Below are 25737 nucleotides of genomic sequence, written 5' to 3'. Positions count from 1 at the left end.
GGGGCTAGGACAGAGGTTTGAAACAAGGAGACTTGGTTTGTATCCCTGAATCATCACAAACTTCTGTAGGCATGTTACTCAGCTCCTCATTTTCCTACTTACCAAACACAGCTAGCAATATTTTGGTATCTCACAGAGATGTTAGCACAAGCCCTTCAACATACATATCTGCTCATATATTATCTGGATGGAGTCATTTCCAAAACTGACTGCAAAATACTCACAAAATGCACACAGCTCCATGAGGTTTAGTCATGCCAAACACGATGCGTGGCAACACATCCCTGCAGCCACAGGAATGCAAACCAGGAGCTCATGCCCACATTAAACATACCTGGGGCTCCTCAAGGACTGTGTCCCTTTACTTTGCAGCCCCAGCACAGAGGAATTTCAATTATTCATGCATCTTTGCCCTGCTGCCTATGGCATAAGTGGCCCTGCACTTGGAGAAGCATCACAGGGGAGACCCACATTTGAAGACCTAATTTGGCTTTGCATTATCCAGAGCCCCAAATCCACATTTCAGAGGGTGGCTGCAGCCTTATCCACAGTCACTGTACGCAGTAGGGACTTGGCAAATGGAGTTTGGTGAAATGGCACGGCACACTACATAGGAGACCGACTATAAATCAGCAGATTTTGGCTCTGCTCCTGGCTCTGTCACTGATTTACCATGGAAACTTGGGCAAATCTTTCACTCTCCCTATCCTTCATTTTCCGTACCCATAATGTAAAGATAATGATGCTGCTTTGCAAGCTCTTTTGAGATCCCGAGATGTTAAGTGCTAAGTGCATTTTATTAACATTAATAGCACCCAACCGAGAGGATGCTGTACAGCACTAGCCTGGCTGTCCCCAGAAAACAGATTGGTGTGGGGAAAGTGTGCATTTGTTAAGCAGCTTAGACACTGCTCATTCCCATAATACTTCCACAACACACGGGAACAAGATCTGACCTACTAAAACAAAAGGGAAAAAAAAGAAAAAAAACACCATAAGGAGAAAATTTCTAATGTGACCTGTCATCTTATTTCCAGTACAGGAAAACTTGGGGATTTACTGGAGATTATCAGTGTTGCTCTGTGTGGTTTTTGTAGCCAGCCACAACCCCAGTGCTCACAACTTGTGGTGGAGACCACTTCCATTAGCAGGCATTAATCACCATTTTATACACTCCAGCCCAGCCATCACTGAGCAGACATCAAGTAGATGCACTCAGTTATATCCTATCACACTTTATATCTGACTCAATCTTAAAATAAGTTAATTGTACTGAATTATATCCCAGCTCTTGTATTTACAGGACCACAGCGCATTACAATGTATATTCTTTAAATGCTAACGGGCTTTGTTGCTTTACACTTCAATTTTCCATGTTTCTGCTCAAATATGTATCACAACATACACAGTGGAAAGAGCCATGAAAATTTTATTATTAATGCATGTTTTTTTCCTTTGCTGGAGATAGAACTTTGTTGTGCATGTTATAAAATGTTAAATATTAGAATTATTTAAAGTTAATAGCATGCCAAAGAAAATGACTAATAATACATTATACAATTAGATGCCTTTCACATGAGCGAATCCATTAACAAAATAAAATACATTCAAACAGAAGACTTCTGATTTGCAATTTTTAGCAAGGATTGCCCATGTGTAAAGCTAAATTATTTATTCTTTAAAAAAAAAAATAAAATGCTGGATACATCAGTTTGCAATTATTTGCATTATGTTTGGATGCTTTATCATGTGGCTCTGATTCAAAAATACGTATCTCTAAGTTGCTGTAGCATCTTCATATATGCAAAGCATTAAGCACGAAAAAGAAAAGTTTTCTTTCCTTCAATTCAGCTGATGATACCAGAAGCCCTTGGTATTGCACTTTTAGCTGTTTTGGGTGTCTTTTTGTTATCCCCCTTCAGCTCAGATACCCTCACAGTTTCACAACTCCACTCTCCCCTCCCAAGTGCACACCTTGTTTTCTAGGCAGAATCAATTCCGTCCCATCCCATCCCACCCTTACAGATCTCAAGTCTGGCATCATGCAGCTCCACTTAAATTTATCCAGACGCTATGTACTGATTTCCTACTTATTTGAGACTCGTTATCCCATCTCCTCAGCTGATGTCAACATTATCCTGGAACAAAACACTGAGCAAGCAGCTAAACTTTTCTCACAGCAAGGCACAGCTTTTAGCTCTGCAGTGATGTAATCTTCTTGCCATTTTCCTCCTGGATTTTCCTTTTCCATCAATGCCCTGTCTCTAGAAAGGCACCCAATGCCAGCCAAAGGAAGTTCCTCCAAAAGCAAATAATCTTCTCCCTCCTTGCATCCATCTTCTCTTCACTGCTGCTATCTACTTAATTAAGTCGTTCTCAATCTTCTGTATCATAAGCACATAATGTTGGTTGATGGCAATGTGTTTTGAAATCCCTGTTTGTTTGTTTTTTAATTATCTGATTACACCAGGAAAAGAAAAAGGAAAAAAAAAGAAAAGTGAAAAAAAATATATAAGAAAAGGAGATCTCACTGGTGTACTACAAGAAGTACAAATCCAGCAAAGAACTCCATCTTATTCTCTTGCAAGAGATTTTTTTTCCCCCCACTTTCTAACAGTCTGTCCAATCCAGTCTTTATAAATCATGGGATTTAAGAGTGTGATGGAAACAGCTATGGCAAATTCTGGTAACAGCATGCAAACCTACAAAATTCAGGTTAAAGATGCCTTTTATTATCACCTTTATTTAGCTAGGGAGAGGTGAGGAATGCCATTCTTAGATTCTGCTGAGGTTTATGTCAGGATTTTGGCATAACCTAACTCCAGGCTACTGTCACCCCAAAATATCTCCTACCCATGTGTGTCCCAGTGTCAGCCCAGGTGCAAGCCAGAGATGAGCCAAGTCTCCCACGTTATGTCAGCTGGCAATAGGGGAAAAAGTGTGCAAAGAGGGACACAGAAAAGGAATATAAACTAGCAGAATTGGACACTGGCTCTGAAGAAGGGGAAAAATAGTATAAAATATTTATTCCATTATATTCAACTCTCCATACCCTGACTATTTCAAAATTTGACCATGCTATGTTGTATAAATAATAACAGTAATTACACAAAGAAGAGACAATGCGTTGAAATTGTAGCCATGGACTCATAGGATGATTTCAAAAGGCATCACTCTCCCAACTCACCCCGAGGTGTTTGTCCATGTGAAGGGCTTTGATTAGGCTGGGATTGTTACAGTAGAGTTGGGAAATGGGACCTTTGATCTCAAGAGATCTGAACAATCCCTGTTACTTGTACTGACAACAGGCGTGGTACAGGCTGAATGGTGTTAACATTCGGGTGAGAGCTGAAAACCCAAGTGAGAGCTGTGCTACATTCTCACTTTTAAGACTCTGGTATCATGCATAGCTTCAAAATTAAAATACAGCGTGACTACCTCTCCAAGTGTTTAAATTATTATGTTTAATAATCCTCAAAATAATAAATCTAAAGTGTAAATCAAGACTTGGAAGAGAAGGTGGAAGCAACGTCTTTTTCTTTACTTTTGCATATATGATGTGTGTTAGTTCAGGACAATAGCTCGTGACACTTTATACACTATTTCTTAAAGCTTCTTCCTCTGAAAAGGTTTTCCCACCAAATATGTACGCAATATTTTTATGCGCCTATATGTGATGGGATTTTAATTTTTTTTAAAGTGAAAAAACCAATGGTGTAGTCAAGAACAATTAATAACTTCTCTAAATACAGGCATCTAATGCTTCTTAAATGCTTTAAGACATCTCACTCAGCTTCTAGTACCCAATCTCCAAAGACAAAAATCTCCTGTAGACCCAACAGCCCTCTGAGAGTCACTCTGACACAGCATCCTCTCAAGTGGCACTAAATAACAGTGATTAGGTAACTGAATCAACACCAAAACGCCCCAAGAATGTATTAAAGGAAGATGCTTTCCAGGACCCTGATAATTTGCTCATGCAAGAAATTCCACAGAATTTTTACACAATAACAAAAAAAAAAAAAAAAGAAAAAAAAAAGAAAAAAAAAGAAAAAAAGAGGAAAAAAGAGGAAAGAAGATAGGAATATTCAGTTCTAAATCCATAAAAAAGGATGTTGTGAGCACTTGAAAATTCCTTAAGAACAGTGTTTTATTTTTAGCAGTAATGTAATTCTAGGAAATATGTAAGCACAAATGAAACAGTCTATATAAGAACACAGGTTTCCTCATAAAAGTTTCCAATTTTCAGAGAAGTTATATTTTAGAGTTTCTCCTTTTCCTTTTTTTTTTTTCCCCCTCCCTGAGTTTTTACATTTAAGAGTTTTCAGTTTTGGACCCCATCACTCTTAACCCATGGAGCTCAACACTTAAATGCATTACCAAAGTCTCCTCCAACCAAAAGATCATTTGCTACTCACAACAGCTGCCCCTACCACAGCATTTATGGTTTCCCCAGTTCTCAACACACAGAACACCACAAATACCATGATAAAGCCAAATTCCCTGGTGCAACAACTTCTCATCCCATGCCACCCTGCAGAATATTATGCAATGTACATCCATATATAACACCATCCTTTTTTGTTGCAGGCTCATGTTTGTCAGCCACTTTTACACACAAACCACAGAATTACAGATATTTACCACAGGGGAGGAAACCACCCCAAATATTAGGCCACACCACAGTCTTGTTAGACATTGAGCATGACCAATTATAAGAAGGAGCTGTGCAGATTAATTCTCCAGGGTGTCCATCTTCTCAAAGCACAAATATCCCATACAAAATACCTTTGATACTCAGTTCAGTTTATCTACAAATGAGCCTGGCCATCCCCACACTCAGGAAATTATCCCATCATCCTAAAAATCACAGGTAGAAAGCTGTCCTGTTAATGCTTTCACCAAACGACTCAATAATTTATTTCCTTTCCTCGCTTTTTTGGCGCTCTGTGGAATGGCATTTCCTGTAGCGCTTCCATCAGAACAACAAACCCAAACAAAGAGTCACCCATGACAACGATGAGCATCCCCCAAAAAAAAGGCAATCCCTCAGTGCAGCCTACAAAGCTCCAGTCCTTCTCAGCAACTAAACGACGCTCCTTGAGGGGTTATCAAGAAGCTCTTCAACTCCTCCAAGTGTTACTGAGCAAGACGCTATTGTAACGCAAATGGTGCTGCGGGTAGGGAAGGAATAAAAGGCATGTCTGAAATGCTTCATCATACAATACATGCCATAAAATCCATGGTATGTTTGTGGCTGACCACACCAACCCAGCCTGCTGCCTCTTCTGCCCCGTTCCACTGGCTTATTCAGCACATGAAAAGGAAAACATGACAATACCACTCGTAAGTGAAATTTTACAGAGCTGCAGATTGGGCAACTAAGAATTCTGAATATTTTTCTGTCTGCCTTTTTTTTTTTTCCTTCACACTGAACACAAAATTAGTTATTTTTGAAATACATTAACATTCAAGCTCTATCCGTTTTTATTGTATGCATCATATATATATAATGTGCATATACATACATACATGCATTATTTACAAAATAATTTGAAGCATTCATTGCAAAAATTTATATTTCCATTAGATTTTGTACCTGACTTATATTTACAAGTCATATTTGGAAGTACTATAGTTTCCCCCTTCCCCTCTGGAAAGAGAAGGGGAAGAAGATGTGGAAAACATGCTTTCCTTTGAATAATACATAATAATAAACTTTCTGTAGCTTTAAACAGACAGAGAAAAAGAAGAACCCACATGAGTAACATGCACATATTAATTGATTCACCAAGTACTGTGGGCTCAATTAAAGTATTCTGTTGTCAGAGTTTTAAAGCTTGAAAAAAAAAATTAAAAAATGAAATTCTTGGCTACAGCTCGGCATATGCAGGTCTTAACCCAGAAGCAAGCTGTTTTATAATTATTTTTGAAAATTGCTTCAGTCCATTTTATTTTCTGTGCTTGCCTGGGAAGTGTGAAAAAGAAAGAAAAAACTATTTTTGACTCAAGGCTTTCAAGACATTTTGGTTCTCAGCTAGCAAGTAACCCAGTTTGAGCCTGATATTTCCATCGTGAACTTTGGATCACTCTTACTGGTTTCTCAGTGAGACTGGTCACATGAAAAGCTGCTGGCAGACATGAGGAAGACTTTGCTGCCTGTGCTGTGCCTGATCACACCAGGAACATCACCAAGGCTGGAGGGTGGCTTTACGGTTAGACCCCCACCAAGGCACACTTGTGTTTTTAGGGACAATCATATATGCCTAAAAAATAAAATCAATAACCTAAAACATCTAAAAATATCTGAGATAGCCAGATATAAAGGGAAATCTCACCAAGGTATGCAGACAAGAAATTAAGAAACCACAAACAAAAAGGAAAGTGACTGCAAGAGAGAACCATTCCTCTTTATTCCCCCTCTTTTATCCAGTGATCCTTGCTGCAATTTTAAAATGAAGCCCTCCATGTTTGTAGCTGCTCTCTGGTTGCTGGCAGCTGAGAGGGGACCTGCCCTCCTGTACCCATGGAGCCTTTGTTAGGGGGAGGATCCGAGACCTGCCTGCCTTTAAAATGGATTTGTTGGGGTCAATGGAAAATATAGGTATTTTTGAATGGGAAGTTTTGTTGGTTTGGGGTGGGACTTTTTTGTTGCTGTTGGTTTGGGTGGGGGCTTTTTTATGCCCCCTCCATTTTTTTTTTCTTATTTTAAACAAATAAAGCTGTGAAAAGAAGAAAAGAAGACACATCTCTTTTTTTTTTTTTTTTTTTTTTTTAATCCAGCTGCTTCCTCCCTCTTTTTTCCCCCTCCTAAATGCTACCTTCACAACCAGCCAGCCCATTTGTGCTGACCTGCAGGCTCTGTTTCAGAGGCAGCTCCAGTCTCGTGCCTGCTGCACGGGCTGTGCCCGCTGAGGCAGAGCCAGCCAGGAAACCACTCTGGTTCCTGATAGCCCAGCTCACTCAGACATATGGTCCCAGCAAGCTCGTAGAATCAGCAATATTAAAAAAAATTAAATAATTAAATTTTAAGAATCCCGAATATTTGTCCCTCTTCTCTCCCGGTTCATTGATAAAGAACGTGTCAGTGAGGTCGGAGAGTCCTGCTGGTTAAAGGTATCATCCTTAGCTGCTCATATGGTCAGAGCTCTTACTTGTCAATTAGACCAATCTGAGTCATTTTAGAACAATAAATATAAGTGCAGATGGAATACAAACATATTGAAGATTACTGTTTCTGACGGCTGTTGTTTATTAAATCAAAAATTATGTCGAAGTGAAGATTTTGTTGATATTTCAAATGGAAAGGAAAAGTAAATGGGAATTAGATATTTCTTAGGAAAAAATAAACAAACCCCAAAATCCAACAAACTACCACACCACAACCTCCAAAAAAGCCTATGGGTAATAAAAAAGCAGTGATTTTACCTAAAATGCCACCTATGAACAACCTCTAGAGAAGGGATATGGCACCTATAAACTCAAAACACTAGGTATGCTGAAATCCATAAAATTTCCAATTACTGCTTCAGAATTTATTGTGCACATATGGAAAATAATACTTGTAAAAGAGAAAGGGGTTTGTGCCTGGTGCTGTCAATACTGTGAAGGATGGGGTGATTATAAAGCAAATTAACAATACTTTTAAATGTGCATTCACTTATCTTTCCAATTAAATCCTTGTTAAACAACTGCACAGACAGTAATGGTGCTTCTGCAAAGCACTGATCAAGACAGTTTTATTGTAATTTTTACTCTGTAACAATTAATCAAGTAGGCATTTTCTTTATTATTAAATTATTTAGTTAATAAATATTCGCAATCAGTTCACGTATTTCTGGTTCAAACTTTACTCTTATTTTTTTACCTTAAACTGAATCATATCCTGCTAAATTCTTGCAGAAGAAACAATATAAATATTTTAATTATTTTTTTTGTCCAAGTACTTTTTTTGTTACTGCAAGGTAATAGAAGGAGGAGATTAAATTCACTTTTTTCCCCCTCAAAGCAGGAATATTTGGACATCTTTGGCTGTCCTTCTACATGTTCCACAAGAAATACATCTTCTCTGCAATAGCATAATATTTAGCCTCTGTAAAAATTCCCATATTTGCCCCTGCTTTGGTACATAAGCAGAGTAACAGAGCTGTAAAAACACCATCATTGACCTTTGGATGGTCTGTGGTGCCTTGCAGTTAACACACAAGGTATTCCTAATGAAATAAAGAGATGCAAAGGTCATCTGCACAGCAAACACCCAGCATTTTGCAAACAAAGCTTTGGATATAAAGACAATTAGGAACTCTCTTGTATTATGCATGAACCAACCCTTGCTGAATGAACCAATAAGTACTGAAATCTGTATTTCCATGGTTAGTTTCCCTGAACGTGCATGCATTGAGATAGAATCCTAGAGTTTCAGAAACGTGTTATGAACTCCTTATAGCTCTATTTCTTTTTTAGCTAATTTAATACTCATGAAAATTGCTTGATTGGCAGCCATAGAAAGTGAATGCCTTTCCAGCTACTGAGCAGATTAGCACAGGAAACATAAAGAAGGAAGGTTCCAGTTCCTCACCCAGGTGTCCCTGGTCTTCAGCAAGGAGGTAATTGAGGATTGATGGGAAGCAGGACACGGAACCTGGCTTAGCACAAAGAATGTCCTCACGTTCATAAAACATTAAAAAATGTCCTTATAAATGTGTGTCACACACCCATACACAGGGCCAGATGGGGTTTGGAGCAACCTGGGCTGGTGAAAGGAATCCCTCCCTGGGGCAGGGTGTTGGAAAGAGAGGAGCTCTAAGGTCTCTTCCAACCCAAACCATTCTGGGGCTCTCTAATCAGCACAATGCCTTCAACCAAAGCAAACAAAAATTCACTTTTACTCACAAATTCTGATGGATGAAAAGCCTTCCCTTGTTCTTGTTTTTCTTTTTCAGGCCCTTTTTACCCCATCCCTGCTGTATTTTGCTGTTGAAAAGCACCTCCCCTCTGTCCTCAGGTTCATGTAGTGGTGCCTTAATGACTCTGAGCAGCCCCACCTGGGGCCACCTCAGACCCTCCCAGGGGGTTTGGGCCAGAACAAGGGAACTTTTCAGCAGTGCCTCATACCCTGGAGCTGCCAGCACACCTTACATGGCTTAACAGACCCATAAATGTTATTTTATCACTTTTCCTACAGGTGTGAATTAAAAGAATATCCTAATAAATACATGTAAAGGATTTAACTTACTAGACCTTGTGTAAAATCAGCAGAATCCTCCAAGTTTGTTTCTGGTTTGTTGTTTGTTTTTTTAGCATTTCAACTTTTAGACTTGACCAATAATATGGAAATCATAAGAGGAATAGGTATCTCTAATATCTCCAGCTATTATAGATGCCTTTGCTGTAGGTGCTCAGCCAAAAATATTGGCTGCCTGGTGACTTTGTTTCTAAACCCCAAATTTTTCAGTGCTTATAGACTAAGAAAAGTACAAATTTCCTGGTGTCAGTTTGGTACAAGGAAATTCTCCTGCCTTGATTCAGTGATTTGAAAAATGATGACTTAGAGTTTTGAAAGTGCTGAGAGATGTTATAGCCCAGTCCTCTTATGATCAACTGATCTTTTCAGCTCTTAATGGGAAAATAAATCATAGATAAAAGATAATCCTGTTGCACAGAAGCAAAAAAGGTGTGATATCAATAGACTTTTACAGGAAAAAGAAAACTCTGTGAGAAGGATAAAGTAAATAAGGTAGTTTGTTCTGCTGCTGCTCATTTGGCAAGGCCAAAACCCTCTTCAGGAGCTGCCTACCTCAAGAAATGAGAGCAAAACACAAAGTATATGCAGAGAATTTAAAAAGATACCAGGTTTGGGGTTTTTTCATTGCAAACCCCTTTTCATCCCCAAAAATCTAGAATTTCAAGACTCTTTTTATATTTTTACTGTTCTTATTTCTTCTTTAATGATAAAGCTGTCAACTGTTAGTTTCTATTCCTTTCATATTCACCAGTTCTCTCATTTAATTTTTGATGCTGCAGATGACATTAACAGTATAGGAAAAGGAGCCAAATAAAGCTTTGCTATATTCTAATTAATGATTATTCTAATAAAAAATACTTTGATATGGCAGCCAGCCTAGAGTTCCTTCTATAATCCTCAGTGTGATACATATTATTTATATTCTCTAAATGTAGGTGTAACACAATGGCAAAGTATGCAGGAAGAAAGAGCCCAATGAGTATTTGGCCTGTAGAAGAACTGATTGCAGTCAATCTCTGCAATGCAAATAGGCTTTGTCAGAACATTTGCTTGCATTTATAATTAAATTAAACTTTAACTAAAATTAAGGGGAGAAAAAAAAAAGTAGCTATGGTAAAATTGTATTTATAAATACTCTTTTCCTACTGTTAACTACCAAAAAAATGAAGGTACAGGGATTGACCTGAGGAGGTCACAATAATTACTGAGGGATGGGGATGTGTGGACAGTGAGTTATTAACCATCATCCCACTGCAGAGCTTTGAGAGAATGGGAAAAAAGAAGGTGGGGAGCACACAGTAGTTTTCCTGGTAACTTTTTTTTCCCCTTCATGAACCCATCTGAAAGTGCTGCTGACCTCAGCACCTAATTGACAGGGAACACCAGGCTCTGGGACACATTGGAGGGAGAATGCTCTCCCAAGCACACCCAAATAAACCCTGTTTTCCCCATCTCCCCACAGAATTTTCCAGGTACACCTTGACTCACTGGGTTCTTTCCTGCCTGCAGGCTCCAACTTAGCACAGAAAAAGGTTGTTATTTACACTGTTGAAACAGTGGCTGGCTGTCCTTTGTGTCTGTGCTCCTTCTTGAATGTTATAATTAAAAATTTCTGGATTATTCTTTGGGAGCTACAGTACTCAGGTCTTCCACTTCCCTCGCGTGGTGTTGGGGTCACCCCTGGGGACTGTTAGGTGGCGCTAGAATTTACCTAAATCAGCATTTCTGCATGCATTCACCTGAGGAAAAACCCAAGTACAGACCTGAAATTTTTTATAGACAGGATTTTAAAGGATGTGTAAAGGGGGTTTGGACAGATATTACCACTGCCCATCCAAAATCCACTCCATTGTGACATAAAACACATGAATGCCCTCATTTCATCAATAAAGGATAACATAAGAAACAGTGATTACCATAACTGATAAGATGATGACATAGTTCTCCAGGGGCATTAGTTTTCTTTGAATTTCCTGTGGTCACTCAGTAGGCAGATTCTTTTGCACATGCCTCGAGTAACCAGTGCCAGAGTGGCTTTAATGTACTATTAACTCCACCATTATATTTTCATTTTTCACAGTAGTATAAACCAGAAGGAAAAGGTGTCTGGTCCCTCTCTGCTGCAAAAAGCCAGCTTAGACTTCTGTCTAGCTTTACAGTATCGGCCCATCTGTTTTAGGTGAAAACTTGAGCAGTAATGTTAACCTCAAGTATGTTAACCTTTGGATGCCACGAGACATGATAGACAGAATCATTATTTTTATGGCACAGTTTTTTCCTGAGCAAAGAGCTCAGGCAGTGTAGAAGGATAGAAAATCCCATTTTTGCCTATGTGTCTCCAAACAAAATACAGCTTACAGTCATTTGAAAGCCAAGGCAGGCTTCATTATTGACACACAAATACCCAACAACCATAAATTTAAGAGAACCTAAGTAATGAATCAAAACTGTGAGGCTGATTGGTAGATGATGATTTATTCAGTCTTGCTGAATTTACTGGCATAAATACTGGTTCCTCATAAACCAGAGTTCACCCTCCAGTTTCAGCTGAAGACGAGACTAATCTGGAGCAGCTGAGGAGGTGGCAAACACCTACTGATCCCCTGAAACTTTCCCTAGAGATGTAAATGGAGGCTTGAAGGTGGCAATATTTTTACATCTCTCCTATCTCTCAATTTCATGAGAATTTCTGAGTCAAAGCTCTTAGTTTATGTATAGTACCAAGCTAATTGAGGGAGTTGTTCTCCAACAGCTATCACCCTCACACAGAATACACAGCATTTAGCAGTTCTGGTAATAGTTCCCCAGGTAACTTATAAAAAGATCATAAAAAGTAGGACGAAATGTTGCAGCAGCTTCACATTTATACTTGATTCATTCCAAAGTGTATAAGGTTTTTAATGCAATTTAAGATTTGGTATTTTTCCTAATTTCTGGGAAATTTGATTCTATTTTCTTGTTAAGTAGTATCATGAGGTTTGCTATCACTGATGATATTTGCTAAGCTTTTAAATGTGGGGAGAGTTAGTCTTTGGTAAGAGTAGTAAAGCATTTGGAGATAAATGTATTTGTCATTCATCCTTATTAGTTCCCAATATCAGCTTCCACACCTATAACAGGATCTGCTGATCAATGTTAGATTTCTTTAGGCCACATCAGTGAAAAGCATGCTGTTGTATTTGTGGAAATATGTTTATTATACACAGAATCTGTGGAAATATGTTCAGTAAATACATACAGGATGATTGTAATTCTGGTTAGCAGGTCCCCAAAATATTCATCTTTCCTCTTTCATTTTCTGGGGTCAAAACTTTGTGTTTTCAAAATCAGTGGTAAATCTTCCACTGACTTTGGCAGAGCCAGTACTCCGCTTTTAGTCTTTCCTTTTAAGTTCTTTTCAGCACCTTTTTCTCTTTCACTGGTTTCCTTTGGATCCCTGCTCTACTTTTGGTTTTGTTTAACTTTCAACATCCAAACAATCTGCTATTTTTCCTTTTAATCTTCTTCATTCCCCCTCACTTTGATTCCTTGGTTTCTACATATGCTTTGCTTTTTGCCACCTTATTTCACATCTCCATTTCCTCCCGTATTTTTAGATTTGTTTGTTGTTTGTTTCTCATCTCAAGTTTAACTACTATTTTCCTCTGCTTACTCTGCTCTTTTCTCCTCTCTCCTAGCTGACATTTCCCTCTGTGCAATATCTTTCTACCTTCCCTTTCCTCTTTTTTCCAAAACAGGGCTCATCATTCTATGCCACTAATGTATAGCAGATTCTGAAATACTGTCATCTGAGACAGTTAAGTACTAAACAAAACATTACCAGGGTGGAAGAATCACTTACCCTGATTGACAACAAATCGTAACTTCTGTATTGTTGCCAGATTGCCGCTAACTCTGTATATTCCATCAACATCTAGACCTGAAAAAGAAACACATATTTCATTTTAGATCATAGAAGTATTTTTCTTTGTACGTCTGTCAGGAAGGCAGAAGCACCCTCGCAAGTATGAAGGAGAGCAGCGCAGCGAGCGACTGAGAAATAATCCACCTGACAACAACTGAAGTGCCTCCTCACTGATTAAAGCAGCAATGAAAAATAAAAGTGGGAGATTAACTTAAGTGAATACAAAACACCTAGCTGTAATTATCTTGTAGTTCTGTCAGCAGAATACAGCTCTGCAAGGGCCTTTGAGTGTGGCAGGAGAGCGAGGGGTAATTGGCTCCGGTGCTCGTCGGGAAGGGCTGTTTGGGACGGGCATGGTGCTGTGCCAGCCCTGATTGAACGGGGGATGTTTGCATCAATAGTGCCAGGAAACTCCTCTCTCTGGGCTCTGGGCTTCCAGACATGAATTTCTGAGGCTGTGACCTTTCTGAAAATAAATCACTGAGGTGCCCACCCCGGAATCACGATGTGTGTGAGACTCCACACAACTATCATTTCTCTACTATATTCTTCATAGTGGCTCAGACAGGTTTGAGGATTAAATTAAATATCCCAAGTAGCATATGCCCTGGAGTTCTTTTCTCCATTGATATAGGCCATTCTTTTCAAGGACAACATGACAGTCCTTGTTTCTCCCTGCATATCTACTCAAGGTTTATCTTCTAGGTGAAACTAGATGTCATACTCCCTTTTGTGACATATTATCTCCTACAGCAAGCACTGTTGATATGGGTGTTTAAAATAGCACTTCCAGCCCCTGTTGCATAGCTGTAGGATTTCATAGCACATGGGAACTGCTCTCCTTTTCCAGGAGAATTCACTGCGGTGCAACACTGACCCAACCTGCGTGCTTAAAAATCAAACCCACTAAAATATACATTGTCATTTCACATTTAAAACTTGCAAGTACAAAAGAAGCCAAGAGAATCTACACAAACCAGTTTTTTTTAAAGGCTACTTATCCCTCAGAACACAAGTTTTAATTAGGTTTTGGCAAGCAGTTTCAGAGAAAGCTTTTCTCCTGGAAAACGCTAATTTGTCAAACCCAAAAATTTTCAGGAAGCACTCCCTGACAATGTATCTAGGGGGAATAGTTTTCCAATTTGAGGTGAGGGAAAGGAAATCTGAAAGTATAGGTAAGAGTAAAAACAAGTGGAAAAGCTCAGAAGCCCAGCTGTGATAACAGTTGAAGAAGAAGAAGCTGAGGTTCAAGTCTTTATTGACACTTGCACCATTCCTTGGCACACAAGTGCCATGGCCAGTGACTCAAGTCTTTGAAGGCATTTCTCCTCCAAACTATAAATATTTGAAAAAACATACTTTTTCTTTTGATGAAGACTGCCACCAAATAAATTTTTTTGTGTGTTTGCATGTTTGTTTTGTCTCTTTACAAAATACATTTCTCATTTTATATCTATGCTGCCAGGAACATCCTGATTTGGTGTGCATTAAAAAACTTATTTGAGAAATTAGTAATTATTTCTGTTTTCTGATTATTGATAATAACTCTGTGCTTCTCTGTGTGTTTCATTAGATAGTTTTCTGCCCCGCACCTGTGGGTGTCCTGTAACATAATACTGAGAGCCATGTTTCATTTCAGGAAGATCTCCCCTTTGGATACAGAGGGATAAAGAAAAAGTTTATTTAAGAGAAATCAAAAAGGATTCAGTAATCAAGAAATCTTGGAAATTATCCATCTGCTGGATATATAACATATGAGCAAATGGAAATTACTGAAATGTTTAAGTAATGCAATTTTAACCTGAATCTGAAGAGTTTAATTCTGTTTTAGTAAGGGGAGAGTGAAAGACTAACTCCCAGCATAGGATTGTGGGACTCTTGCAGCAGAGGATTAAGAATTGCATAATGTAAATTGAAGTCTAAACCAGAAATTAAAAAGGAAAAATAAATCAAACTAACAAACAGGCAATCCACCAGACAGAATGTTAACTTTTGTTTGGATCTAACTCAATTCAGTTCTTAACCTCATTGGTTATATGGAAGTGAAAACAATCCATGTCACTTTGGGTGAAATAGTCTCACATTAAGAGCATCAATTTGGATCCTGCATAAATCACCCAGATCAAGTGAAAATTAACAAGCTGTGTTGTAAATTGGTGGCTATTACATCTTGCAACATGGTCTGGAGTACACAAGAGCATTATTATTGTTAATAAATTAATTTTGGTCCAGAAATGAAGTTTGATTAGCATTTTATTTGGGCACCATACAATATGGCAGAGAAAAAAAAAATAGAAAAAAAATTCAAGCTGATTATAACATTCACGTGCCATCAACTTTCTGCTCCAAGAACTTTGAAAGTTAAGCCAAACCAAACCAATGCAAATTGGTGGATTTGGACATCCTTTTCATGACCACATTATCTTAGCTGGACTGTTAACAACTTATTTTGGAAATCCAATTAGGCACAAAGGAGAAAGGCAGAGAAAGAGAGAGAAAAGTATATTTCATAGTTCTTATATCCTGATTCTATGAACGATTTTCAAAGCAAAATTCACTTTTAAGGGCACCTCTGTCAAGAATAAAAACATCACTGCACTGCTGTAAGTGTTTCTTCACGGCAGGCTATAAATACTTAGGGAACAAGATGAAACAAAAGCCTTGCCCAGTTTCCTATCTGGTGCTGGAGTTTAAGTATAGCGGCAAAGAAACTCTCAGGAAAAGATATTTGTTATAATAAAGTCAACTTTAGTTCACTCTAGGATGACCTGCTTGTGTTTTGTAGTGGGGTTTATCAGGGAAAAATCACTGGATTTTGCCCTAAAGGAGAACAAGTATTTTATTTGCTTTATATTCCAGTCTCCAACTCTGTTTCTGTTTGTTTTAATGAGGAACCTGAGAACAGGATGGACCCACAATTAGAAATTATAGCCAAAGGCACGATAATGATTTCCACACTAAATTTTGTAATGGTATAAGAAATGTAGGAAAAGGTCTTACACAAGAACTCATCAGTTCAGCTGCCAAACTATAGCAAATTTTAACTATTTTAGTTAAAAGAAAATACACAGGTGCTTCTGATGAGAAAGTTAACAGGCAACTGGACTCAGGCTTGGCTGAGATTCATGAGCAGTAATGAAAGTTATAGTCATTCTGCACTGCACAGGAGATGTTAGAAGAATATTTATTTCAAACATTTCTTGCACTCACTCCTATCCAAAATAGAAGTAACAATGAATGCAGGCCAGTGTCAGATCTAGGACCAGTTTGAGCTGGAACCAGGTGCTGCATCAAAATATTAACAGACAAAAGAAAATCAGAGTTTAGGTGACATATTTTTTTCAAAAAATGTTTTAAAATACTAGATTTCAATATTGATTGAGGTAGTCCAGGTGATTTATGAACTGTCTGCAGTTAAATGTTCTCACTCACTCATTTCTGTTGCATAGAAAAAAATATCCCTCTCCCAAATCACACTGGATTCTGTCTAATCTTAATCTCTACTTGATAATACCTTCAAACTGAATATAAAAAGAAATTCTCTATGTGCCAGTGAGAAAGGGGTGGTGGTACACAGAAATTTCTCTGGGTTTTAACAGGATTTAGAATTTAAAACAGCACTAGGTAACTTCCTTCATGGAAACCCAGGGAACTTTCACAATTAATGTATCCTGAAATAGGTGTGGTCCCCAGGCCGGTTTTGTAAAAGAAACCATCGTGCTGGATTCAACAACAAAGTGAAGTACAAACTTGAAGAAAGGCATTCTTTAGTTAGTCCTTTCATTTAAAATCAGTTATGTTCAGGGCAAAACTATTGTATTTCAAAGGAGCCTATTATGCCTTCCCATAAACAGAAAGATCATACGTTTTAAAACTAAAGTATCATTATGCAATCAAGCTGTTGTATTATAAACTATTTTGTGGGCTCAGATGCCCAGGGCCATCTTTACAAATATTTAAGAGGTCATTATCAGGGTATGTTCTCCCTAAAACTATAATTCTTTCCTTGTGTTTTCATATGCATCTTACCATAAATATCTGATTTATAAACAAATTTTTTTTAAAGTTTACTAAGGGCAAAAAAGTGAGGCAAGAAATCATTTAAAGAAGCAGAAATTAGTGAATGCAGAAAATACATCCATGACAAAATAATGTGATGAGAAAAACAAAAAACAATGCGCAACAGAAATAAAATTTCACAAAAGGACCAATATATGTATTCCAGTAGAAGGAAAATCATGAAAGCTAGCAAAGAATGAACCTAACACACTAAAATTTGACATTAAAAATGTATCTGCATAGGGTGACAAAATGAACCCAGAGTTTCAGGTGAATTTTTGAGCAGAAATAACATTTTTTGTCTGAAGCCATGGAAATCAGAGGTGAAAATGAAGAATACCATGAAGCAAACATGGGCTACACCCCACAAAGTGTTGCTGACATCTCTGTCCTGCTTCTTGGTGTGGCAGAGGGTGGGATTGTGTATGCCCAAAGCTCCTGGAGCAGTGCTGGGGGCTGGCACTGGGGTTGCTCTGCTCTGATGGCACCAAGCTGCTGTTCTGACCACCAGAATTACCCCCTTCTTCTTCTTCCTCCCAGCAGATTATCACACTTTTGAGGCTTAAAACATCCCAGCAACATTTCATCATTTAATAGGGAAACAGGTCCATTTCCTGTCCAGAGAGAGTACCTGGCTACCATGGAAATGGGTGCCACAAAAATGTCATGCTTGATACTTCTACCAGATAGAGCCTAAACAGGTCTAGGAGGTCAAGGAGTGGATGATACAGGAAGCCAATCTGAAGGACAAAAAGACAACCACTGTTGTAAAAAACATCCATTTCCATTGGTGGCCATGGTATGCTTGTGCTTCTCATTTGGAAATGAAGCACAGAGAAATATTTGGAAATGACTAAGGCTGAAGAGCTATTCTGATATTGTAAAAGCCATGAGAGCAATGTTCTTGGAGACTGGCTAGACTGACCTCAGTCACAGACAGACTACTTAAATAATTAATTCTGGGCACTATGAACAAATAATTCATAACAAAATATCATTAATCCCAACCAGCATGGTTTCATGGAAATCAGAGCTTTCTCTAGCAAACTTGTTGCATTTTTTGAAGGAACGGAATATTTGACAGGTCTGGTTGGTGAAGGCAATGGTGTTGAAATAGTGTTTGGCTTTCTGTGCCACCTTTGACTTAGTAGCACATGACATTTTGATCAAAGCACTTGCATTCTATAGAATTAACAGGGCATATATTACATGGATTAAAATCTGGCTCGGTGACAGACCTCAAAATGTGGCAGTTAATGGGAGATATCAGTTAGCAAGGTCAGAACTGGCACAGCTCTCGAGAGCGGGGCTCTCATCCAGTGCCATCTAATACCTCTATCAGAGATGGGACAATGAGAGAAAAAAATTCCCTTGGCAAAATAAACAGATGACACAAAGGTCAGGGAGATATTGAATAATGACAAGGACAGGTAAAGTTACAGAAGATCTGAGCTACTACCTTAAACAGCCACAGTCTGGCAAAATCAGGTTTAGTATGGAGAAACACAAGGTACATCCAACACTCTGGATTTAGGCTACAAAGGACTTGAAGTTTACTTTAAATAAAGATTTGATCTCTGAGCTCAGTGCTGCAACAAACGGGACTAATGTAATGCCTTGGATTATAAAGGAGTATCAAAGAAGCAGGGATGAGATTGAACCTCTTCATGGGCTACAAACAGGATCTGTAGTAAAGCACTGCACATGATAGCGAAGCAAATAACATGAAACATAAAATAAAAGCTTTGTGGCTTCCTATTAAAGAGAGGACACGGAAGTGTCCTCTTCATCTGTACATTTTATGTGATTTGAAGGTACTGGACTTCCTTCCATCACTGCCCAGCAGCAGGACCTGTGACAGCAAGCCTGAATTCAAGGTAGCATCAAAAAGATTTTCTTTTTTCTATGATCAGTAGAAATCCAACACTGCTTTGGAATTTAGTAAAGGCAGAGATAGTAGAGGAAAGAAAGGAGAAGGAATATTGTAGTAGTTCTTAAAAGGCTATGAAACAGCTCTATTGGAGGTGTCTGACATGAGGTTTGGTGAATCTCTTTAGGAAATTAGCTGAAAAGAAATAATTCTATGTTTGACTGCAATAATATCAAGAAGATGAGGGGCATTCCTACATAAAAAGAGAATCTCATTTTTTCTCGCAGTAATAACTCCAAGATGCAATGAAAGGAGAAAAGCTTGACTAAGATCTTATTGTTTTCAAGACCCTATAGAAACTGTTTAATGGAAGCAATTAAAACACTGAATATGAGCATTACATACTGAGAATGAGTAACAAGTGAATATGATGGAGGATATACTTCATTCCGTTTCATATCACTCGATGGTAGAATTTCCACTTAGATATTTATACACAAATAAATAAGGGCAGTGAGAGTACAAAGCAAGTGTAATTTAAATGAGCACACAGTTCACTGCTACGCGGGGCTGCTGTTTAATGCCCAAATCAAGCTTGCTCTGCCTCTGTCGTTTTCTCTATTGTGCTGTGCTTTGACATTCAAGAAGTTTATGGTTTAAAAGCCCCAGGAACAACAAGACTTCCTCAGGAGGCTGCCTGTAACAAGAAACTAAACTAAGCTTTGAGACTATTTGTTTTGAATGAAGCCGTCGAACACGCAGTGTGCTCACTGTAATTTTGCCCTTACCCCCAATATATACTTTTGCCATTCTGCTAGTCCCACTTCTTGCAGCTAAACAAAGTGACCTCATTGCTTTCCACTGTATTTTCTTTTAAACATTGGCTGGGATGATTGAGATTCAGGAATGTGGGAAAATGGATTCCCAAGCCACGTCCATCCCCTTTAATTCTGAGCTGTAATTTTTGGCTTGGCTTGAATCACAGTCATCACATTTCAGTCTGAATCTCTCTGTAAAGTGATCTTTCTTAAACATTTCTTTCACTCATCATGGGATCAGAAACAAAGCCATTCTAGTCTTTCAGCGAAACACTTACAAACGTCTTTTTACAGCGACTCACAAGAGCTGAATTTCCTTTAAAAAATGTTTGAAAAAGAGGAGGTTTTCATTGCCTGATTGTCCTCTTTGTGAATCTTGTCATCTGTATGCCATGAGCTACAGCTATTTTAATCTGTTTTTGTTTGCAATCCATTTGGTGTCCGCCCAAGAAAATGCAGGTGATTCTAATTAACTTACTGCTGAAGATGTGGAAAAATCTCAATTGTGCGACAGAGAATTATACACTTAAAACCTTCCCTCTATTATTTATAACAGCTTATTAATGAAAATGATTACATGAATACATTTACCACCTGATTCATCTTTGTTCACTTTTTAAATCAACAAGGTTTATGCTAAAGGGGAAAAAATGCCCACCAAATACAGACCTCAAGTACACACATCAGCTTGCTGGTTTAAATGGAATGGCAGTTTAAAAGGAAATAACATTGTCTTCATGCAACACAGTATAATATCTGAAATTGCCAAATGTTTGGAAGTAGCTGTTCTCTCTCTGTAACACATTAGTGTTTAATTTTGGGAATGCTTATTTCTGTTTTGTTCACGTGTTTGTTTTCTCTTGTAATACCTCCTTCACCATTCCTATTCCCTTTCATCTGCTGCAGTTACTGCTTCTCACGTACGGGTTAGGAGGTCCACTCTGGCCAATCCTTAATTCATCTGAAATAAAATAACATTTCTTTGTTTTTTTCCTGCTTTATCAAGTACAATTTTTTCCATGCTAGCCAAGAGTGATGAAGGGTGGTGAGCAACTGGAAGGGGTTGCTCAGAGAATCTGTGGATGCCCCATCCCTGGAAATGGCCAAGAACAGGTTGGACGTGGCTTGAAGCAACAGGAGAGTGGAAGGTGCTCCTGCCCATGGCAAGGGTGGGATGAGATGAGTTTTAAGGTCCCTTCCAATGCAAATCATTCTATGATTTTATATTAAAATCAATGGATGTTACCTGAATTGAGAATTTTCTGCTAGGCACAGAGACCAACAGGCAGTTTACCACCTTCCATTTCTACTATTCCTTGCCACACTCTGATAGACTAACTTGAATGTGATGACAATATGGATAATGCTGTTTATTTTGGGAAGGATGAAAGCCTGAATAAAGGTTATCATTTTAGGAGAAGCTGACGATGGAAAAACTCATCCACTGTGTGACATGATCAGAACAGCTGGGGATGTAGTGTGGAGGGTGGGGGAGAAGAGAGCCAAGGTATTTTGTATGTTCAAGAAATATATACAACATTGCCATTTCTTATATCCCAGCTGTGCCTGTTAACTTCTGGAAACATGTAGAGCTCAGCAATAAAGCATACTTGACTGATATTTACTGCAATGTGCATTATAAGACATTTTCTGTCACACATTATGTTCTGAAAGAGTTAAGTAACATGAAAAATACAGGCTCGAGATTATATCTGTCATGGATGAAAATACTACATTTATGCCTCATTGTAATCCATTCATTGGTTTATGTACCCCAGCCCTCCAGGGAGTGTCACAACTCCACATGATACTGCTGAGAGCTGTATTTTGCTTTTGGATTTCTGATTTAGCTGAAAGAAGTTTAAAAACACATGTAGCCTGACAACTCCCTATTGGCTATACAGCCAAGGAGGGTCAAGAGCATAAACCATTCCAGAAAAAGCCAGCTGTGACTTAGGCTCACTGTAAAGATCTGCCTCTCACAGACAGTAGCAGACAAGAAATTTATGCATTTTGCTAAATCCTCCCACTTTAGTTGAACTGTGCTTCATTTGGGGATCCATCATCACCGACATCGTGCCTGTGTTTTTTGAGCAACAGGAAACTGCACTTTGGGGGAGTCCAATGTCCTTTTAGGAGTGTGCAGAACTTCCAGTCAGGTCCACTGACACCACCAGTAGGAACTGTGGTTAAAGCTAAGGGACAGCTACAATTCTCCAAACATCCCTTGCTCTCAATGCTGATTTTAAAGAGAATTTAGTGCACAGTAGGAACAAATCTTTTCCCCTCTTTCACAATAGTGAGAGATTAAATTAGACCTCAGCAATGTCACCTCCCCATCCTGACTATTGCTCCTTCTTGTTGGAGTCTGAACAGTTGGAAGACCTTCCAACTGTGGGCAAACAAAACCTTCAACCAAAATGGGTAAGGATCGCATTTTCTAGTCTGCAGCACCTTTGCTTGGCAAAGAGATTTTTCATTCAATTTTTCTTTTTTTTTTTAATGGTAATGACTGGGATAGGAAGTTTAAAGTAGAATAGGGATATTTAGGAAGCAAATTGAAAGTCACAGAACTGCTTCTTTCATAACTTTTTGGTTTTAGAGATAGCTGAGGGGTCCAGATAGGCCAAACACTCTTTATAGCAGATCCATTACTTGATGACCTGACACTGTTCTGCCCAGCCTGAGATGTCTCAAGGCTATCTCTGCCATCTCCAGGATCAGGTCCTACTCAACTTTCCATGGACACATCCTCCAGCTCCCGAGCTTTACTGGGGAGGGATGCCAAGGCAGAATTTAACTGTTACAGTTCAACAGCAGCTGAAAAATATCAGTGGGGCGCTTGATAGCAGCACTTATTTTGTTGCATAGCACAGAAGGCTGGGTATGGGTCCTGCAGTTGGAAATCAAACCTGTTTGGGGACAGGAAACACAGAGGTTCTGAGTTTCTAACAGAGGAATGTGCAGAACCCTGCTCTAAAATCTGAGCTGGGGCTCTAGTGCAGTTGGTAGTTATTCACATTGTATTGTAGGCATCTATCTTTGTGTTTGGTTTTTATCTCTAAGAGGGAGTAAACATTTAAAAAGTAGATTCTTTAGTCTAAGGCACACTATCAGACACCTTTGGGTGTTGCAGGAAAACCCAGAGGCTCTCCTGGAAGATAAGTATTCACACAGCTCTCCAACACCAACTCGGTGAATTCTTAGCATTGCATATCTGCCCAACATATAAATGTGATAACACAAAGGTGTGTGTGCATGGGCACACGGAGATAACTTCTGCTTTAACAGAGTCATTCTCAGTGTACTCTGCTCACATTGCAAGACCAAATAATAGTGAAAACCATGGGATTCCACTGAATGCCCTGCCACCTTTTTTAGTGTGATAAATCTCTGTCTAAGAAGTGAGTAAAACTTTCTTGGTTTTGCGAAATTCATATTTAGTGTTATGAAACAGTGACATTAAGCAGTACTACGGAAAACAACAGAGACATTAATTTTAATATGACACAAACCTATTGTTCTTACATATTTTTCCACTTTAGTTTGCCATCTCAGCTGCAAGACTCTGCAGCTATATATATAGGTTATTTTTCCTGTCATTTCCACTGTGTTTTCTGTCCCCAAATAGATTCAAGTAACTTAAAAACATTTTTTTCCCTCCATTTATTTTGGGACAAATCTAATCACCAAAGCAACACACAGCAAAAGATGTAGTCAAGGTGTCTGCAGAAAAAATAAAACTTCTGAACTGGATTGCAAAGAGTGATAAGTACCAAAACTTAAGAGACTGATGCATCCCTCATTACTTTGGCAGAAGCAGCTTCATAGTTTCCATGCCATGGTTTGACATGCATTCCAGGATAGACTACACCAAAATAGCACAAAACTTGTAATGAATTGCTCAGGGACTCCTCAAAAAACGTTTTTTATGTATAGTCTGAAAAGGAACTAATTGCTTTCTGCTTTGAAACATGCAAATAAAAAAAACCCTCAATGAAATACAAATTATATAAATAAATAAAACATAGCTGAGACATGCAAGAAATGCATAAAAACACTGACTTCTGATAAGAAAACAACCCTAGTTGCTGGCAATAAAATATACTGGATATCTGTTAGCTGAATTTTGGGTGAAGTAAATGCATAAATATGAATATCATTTGATATTTTCATGGAAGATAATTATTTTGTAATTTAAAGCTACAGGAAGAAATTTGATTTGAATCGTTGTCTTTGTGTCTTAAAGCTGACTGTGGCATGGAATGATGTAAGGAAGGTAGAAATCCAATCTCATCCCTTTTACTAGGGCTCACATAGGCCCTCTGGTATTTCTGAAGGCTTGGAAAGATGAAGTTGGCATAAAGTGCTTTCCATATCTAATTTCCTTCTTTGGTGAAAATTCCAGTAATTAATAATGACATTTATTCTACAGACATCCAAGGCAGTTGTAGGGTTTCTAACAGAAACCTCTTGCTCTAAGCTGTGGCCTTTGTGTTTTTAACGTAGGGCATATCAGAACACAAAAATGCAGCTGAGACAGAGATAATAAAAGGCACCATTGTGAACCCTTCATAGTGTGCAAATTCAGATATTTTTCAGGCATCCACATCATGAGAGTTTGAAAAGTATTAAAAAATATCTGCTGTGAGGACAGTCCTGGAGGTCACAGATCAGGGCATTAAATAAAATGTTTTGTAGCTGCTCTGGTTTAATGTCAAAGTAGGAAAACCTGCCTGCATAAATAGCACCCTTCCAGAATCTTCCACCTCTTTGTTTGGATTCAAGTCTGGCTTGCAATTTGTTTGGGCTGGAGAATTTGAATGGTTTTGTTTTCAGTGGTTAGAGGAGATGCTCTGCTGGTTCAAAGTCAAGTTTACAGTCTAAGTGAAAGCAATTTTCAATGGTAGAGGATGTATCTTATCTTTCTACTAAGGTTTATTAAAAATATGTAGCACCTGATAATTTAACACTGAATGAGTGGCTGCTAAATTTCCCCCTCTCTTTGTCCCTCTGTCTCACACACACACAAACACAGGAATGCTTCTTGCCTGCCAAGCTATGTGCCAAGATTTTGTTCACTTTAATCTCGATCATATGAGTTAGAGAACCATGAAACAAAGTTCCTACCAAGTATGCTGACAGATTTTTAGTTCTCGTGGCTCCACAGGGCATCACTACAAGCACATGAAGGAACTTTTCTTATTAAAGGTTTCTGAGCTGATCCGTTTTTCCATTTAAGTCAACATGAGCAGTATCACCATGAGGAACTCAACACTTGCTAACTGATACCATACACTCATCAAAATTATTTCATTTCTAAGTAAACAAAAAGCTGTGGTACCTCCAGCAGCATTGTGTGGTTACTGCTGGCACAGGGAAGGCATTTGGTGGCAGCTACTTTGGTGTGCTCTGTCACATAACACCATGGCAGCTCAGGACTGACAAATCAAGGCATATGGTTTCAAATATTGGGGGGAATTTTTCCTGGGGAGGTGAAGAAAAGAGGCATGGAACAACCTCTTTCTGCCTTTGGGGGACTTTCTTATCTTCTTGGTGAAGATATTTCAGAGGTATCACCTTACCCTTCGTTTTGAGGAGTCCATGGTGATTTTAAGAGCCACAGTATCCCCTGTTAATGGCCCATAACCTTGGCAATTGAACAAGTTCCTGTCCTTTGTTTTTAAATCTTGAACTAAAATCTGGGTATTTACTTTTTTTTTTTTTTTTCAAATAGATAGAGCTTAAAGCCCTGAAACAACAAAATTCTGACCCATTTCCTTAACTGTAAGGCACAACTATTCACCACAGAATAGATCTATTCAGGTCCCTCAAGTCTCCA

General features: G+C 38.5%; 1 protein-coding gene across 1 annotated transcript in view; it reads right to left on the bottom strand.

Moving 5' to 3' along the window:
• The window catches only part of ARHGAP15 (Rho GTPase activating protein 15), a 320887-nt gene that overhangs the window by 89569 nt on the left and 205581 nt on the right, over positions 1-25737 (bottom strand). Inside the window, exon 11 of the mRNA XM_054636450.2 lies at positions 13086-13163. Within this exon, the coding sequence (XP_054492425.1) occupies positions 13086-13163 (78 nt within the window). The remainder of the gene's footprint in view (positions 1-13085; positions 13164-25737) is intronic.

The sequence above is a fragment of the Agelaius phoeniceus genome, chromosome 7 (genome assembly GCF_051311805.1).
Source record: "Agelaius phoeniceus isolate bAgePho1 chromosome 7, bAgePho1.hap1, whole genome shotgun sequence".
Taxonomy (NCBI): domain Eukaryota; kingdom Metazoa; phylum Chordata; class Aves; order Passeriformes; family Icteridae; genus Agelaius; species Agelaius phoeniceus.
Note: the sequence above shows the minus strand (reverse complement) of the source record. Positions and strands in the feature narration are given on the sequence as shown.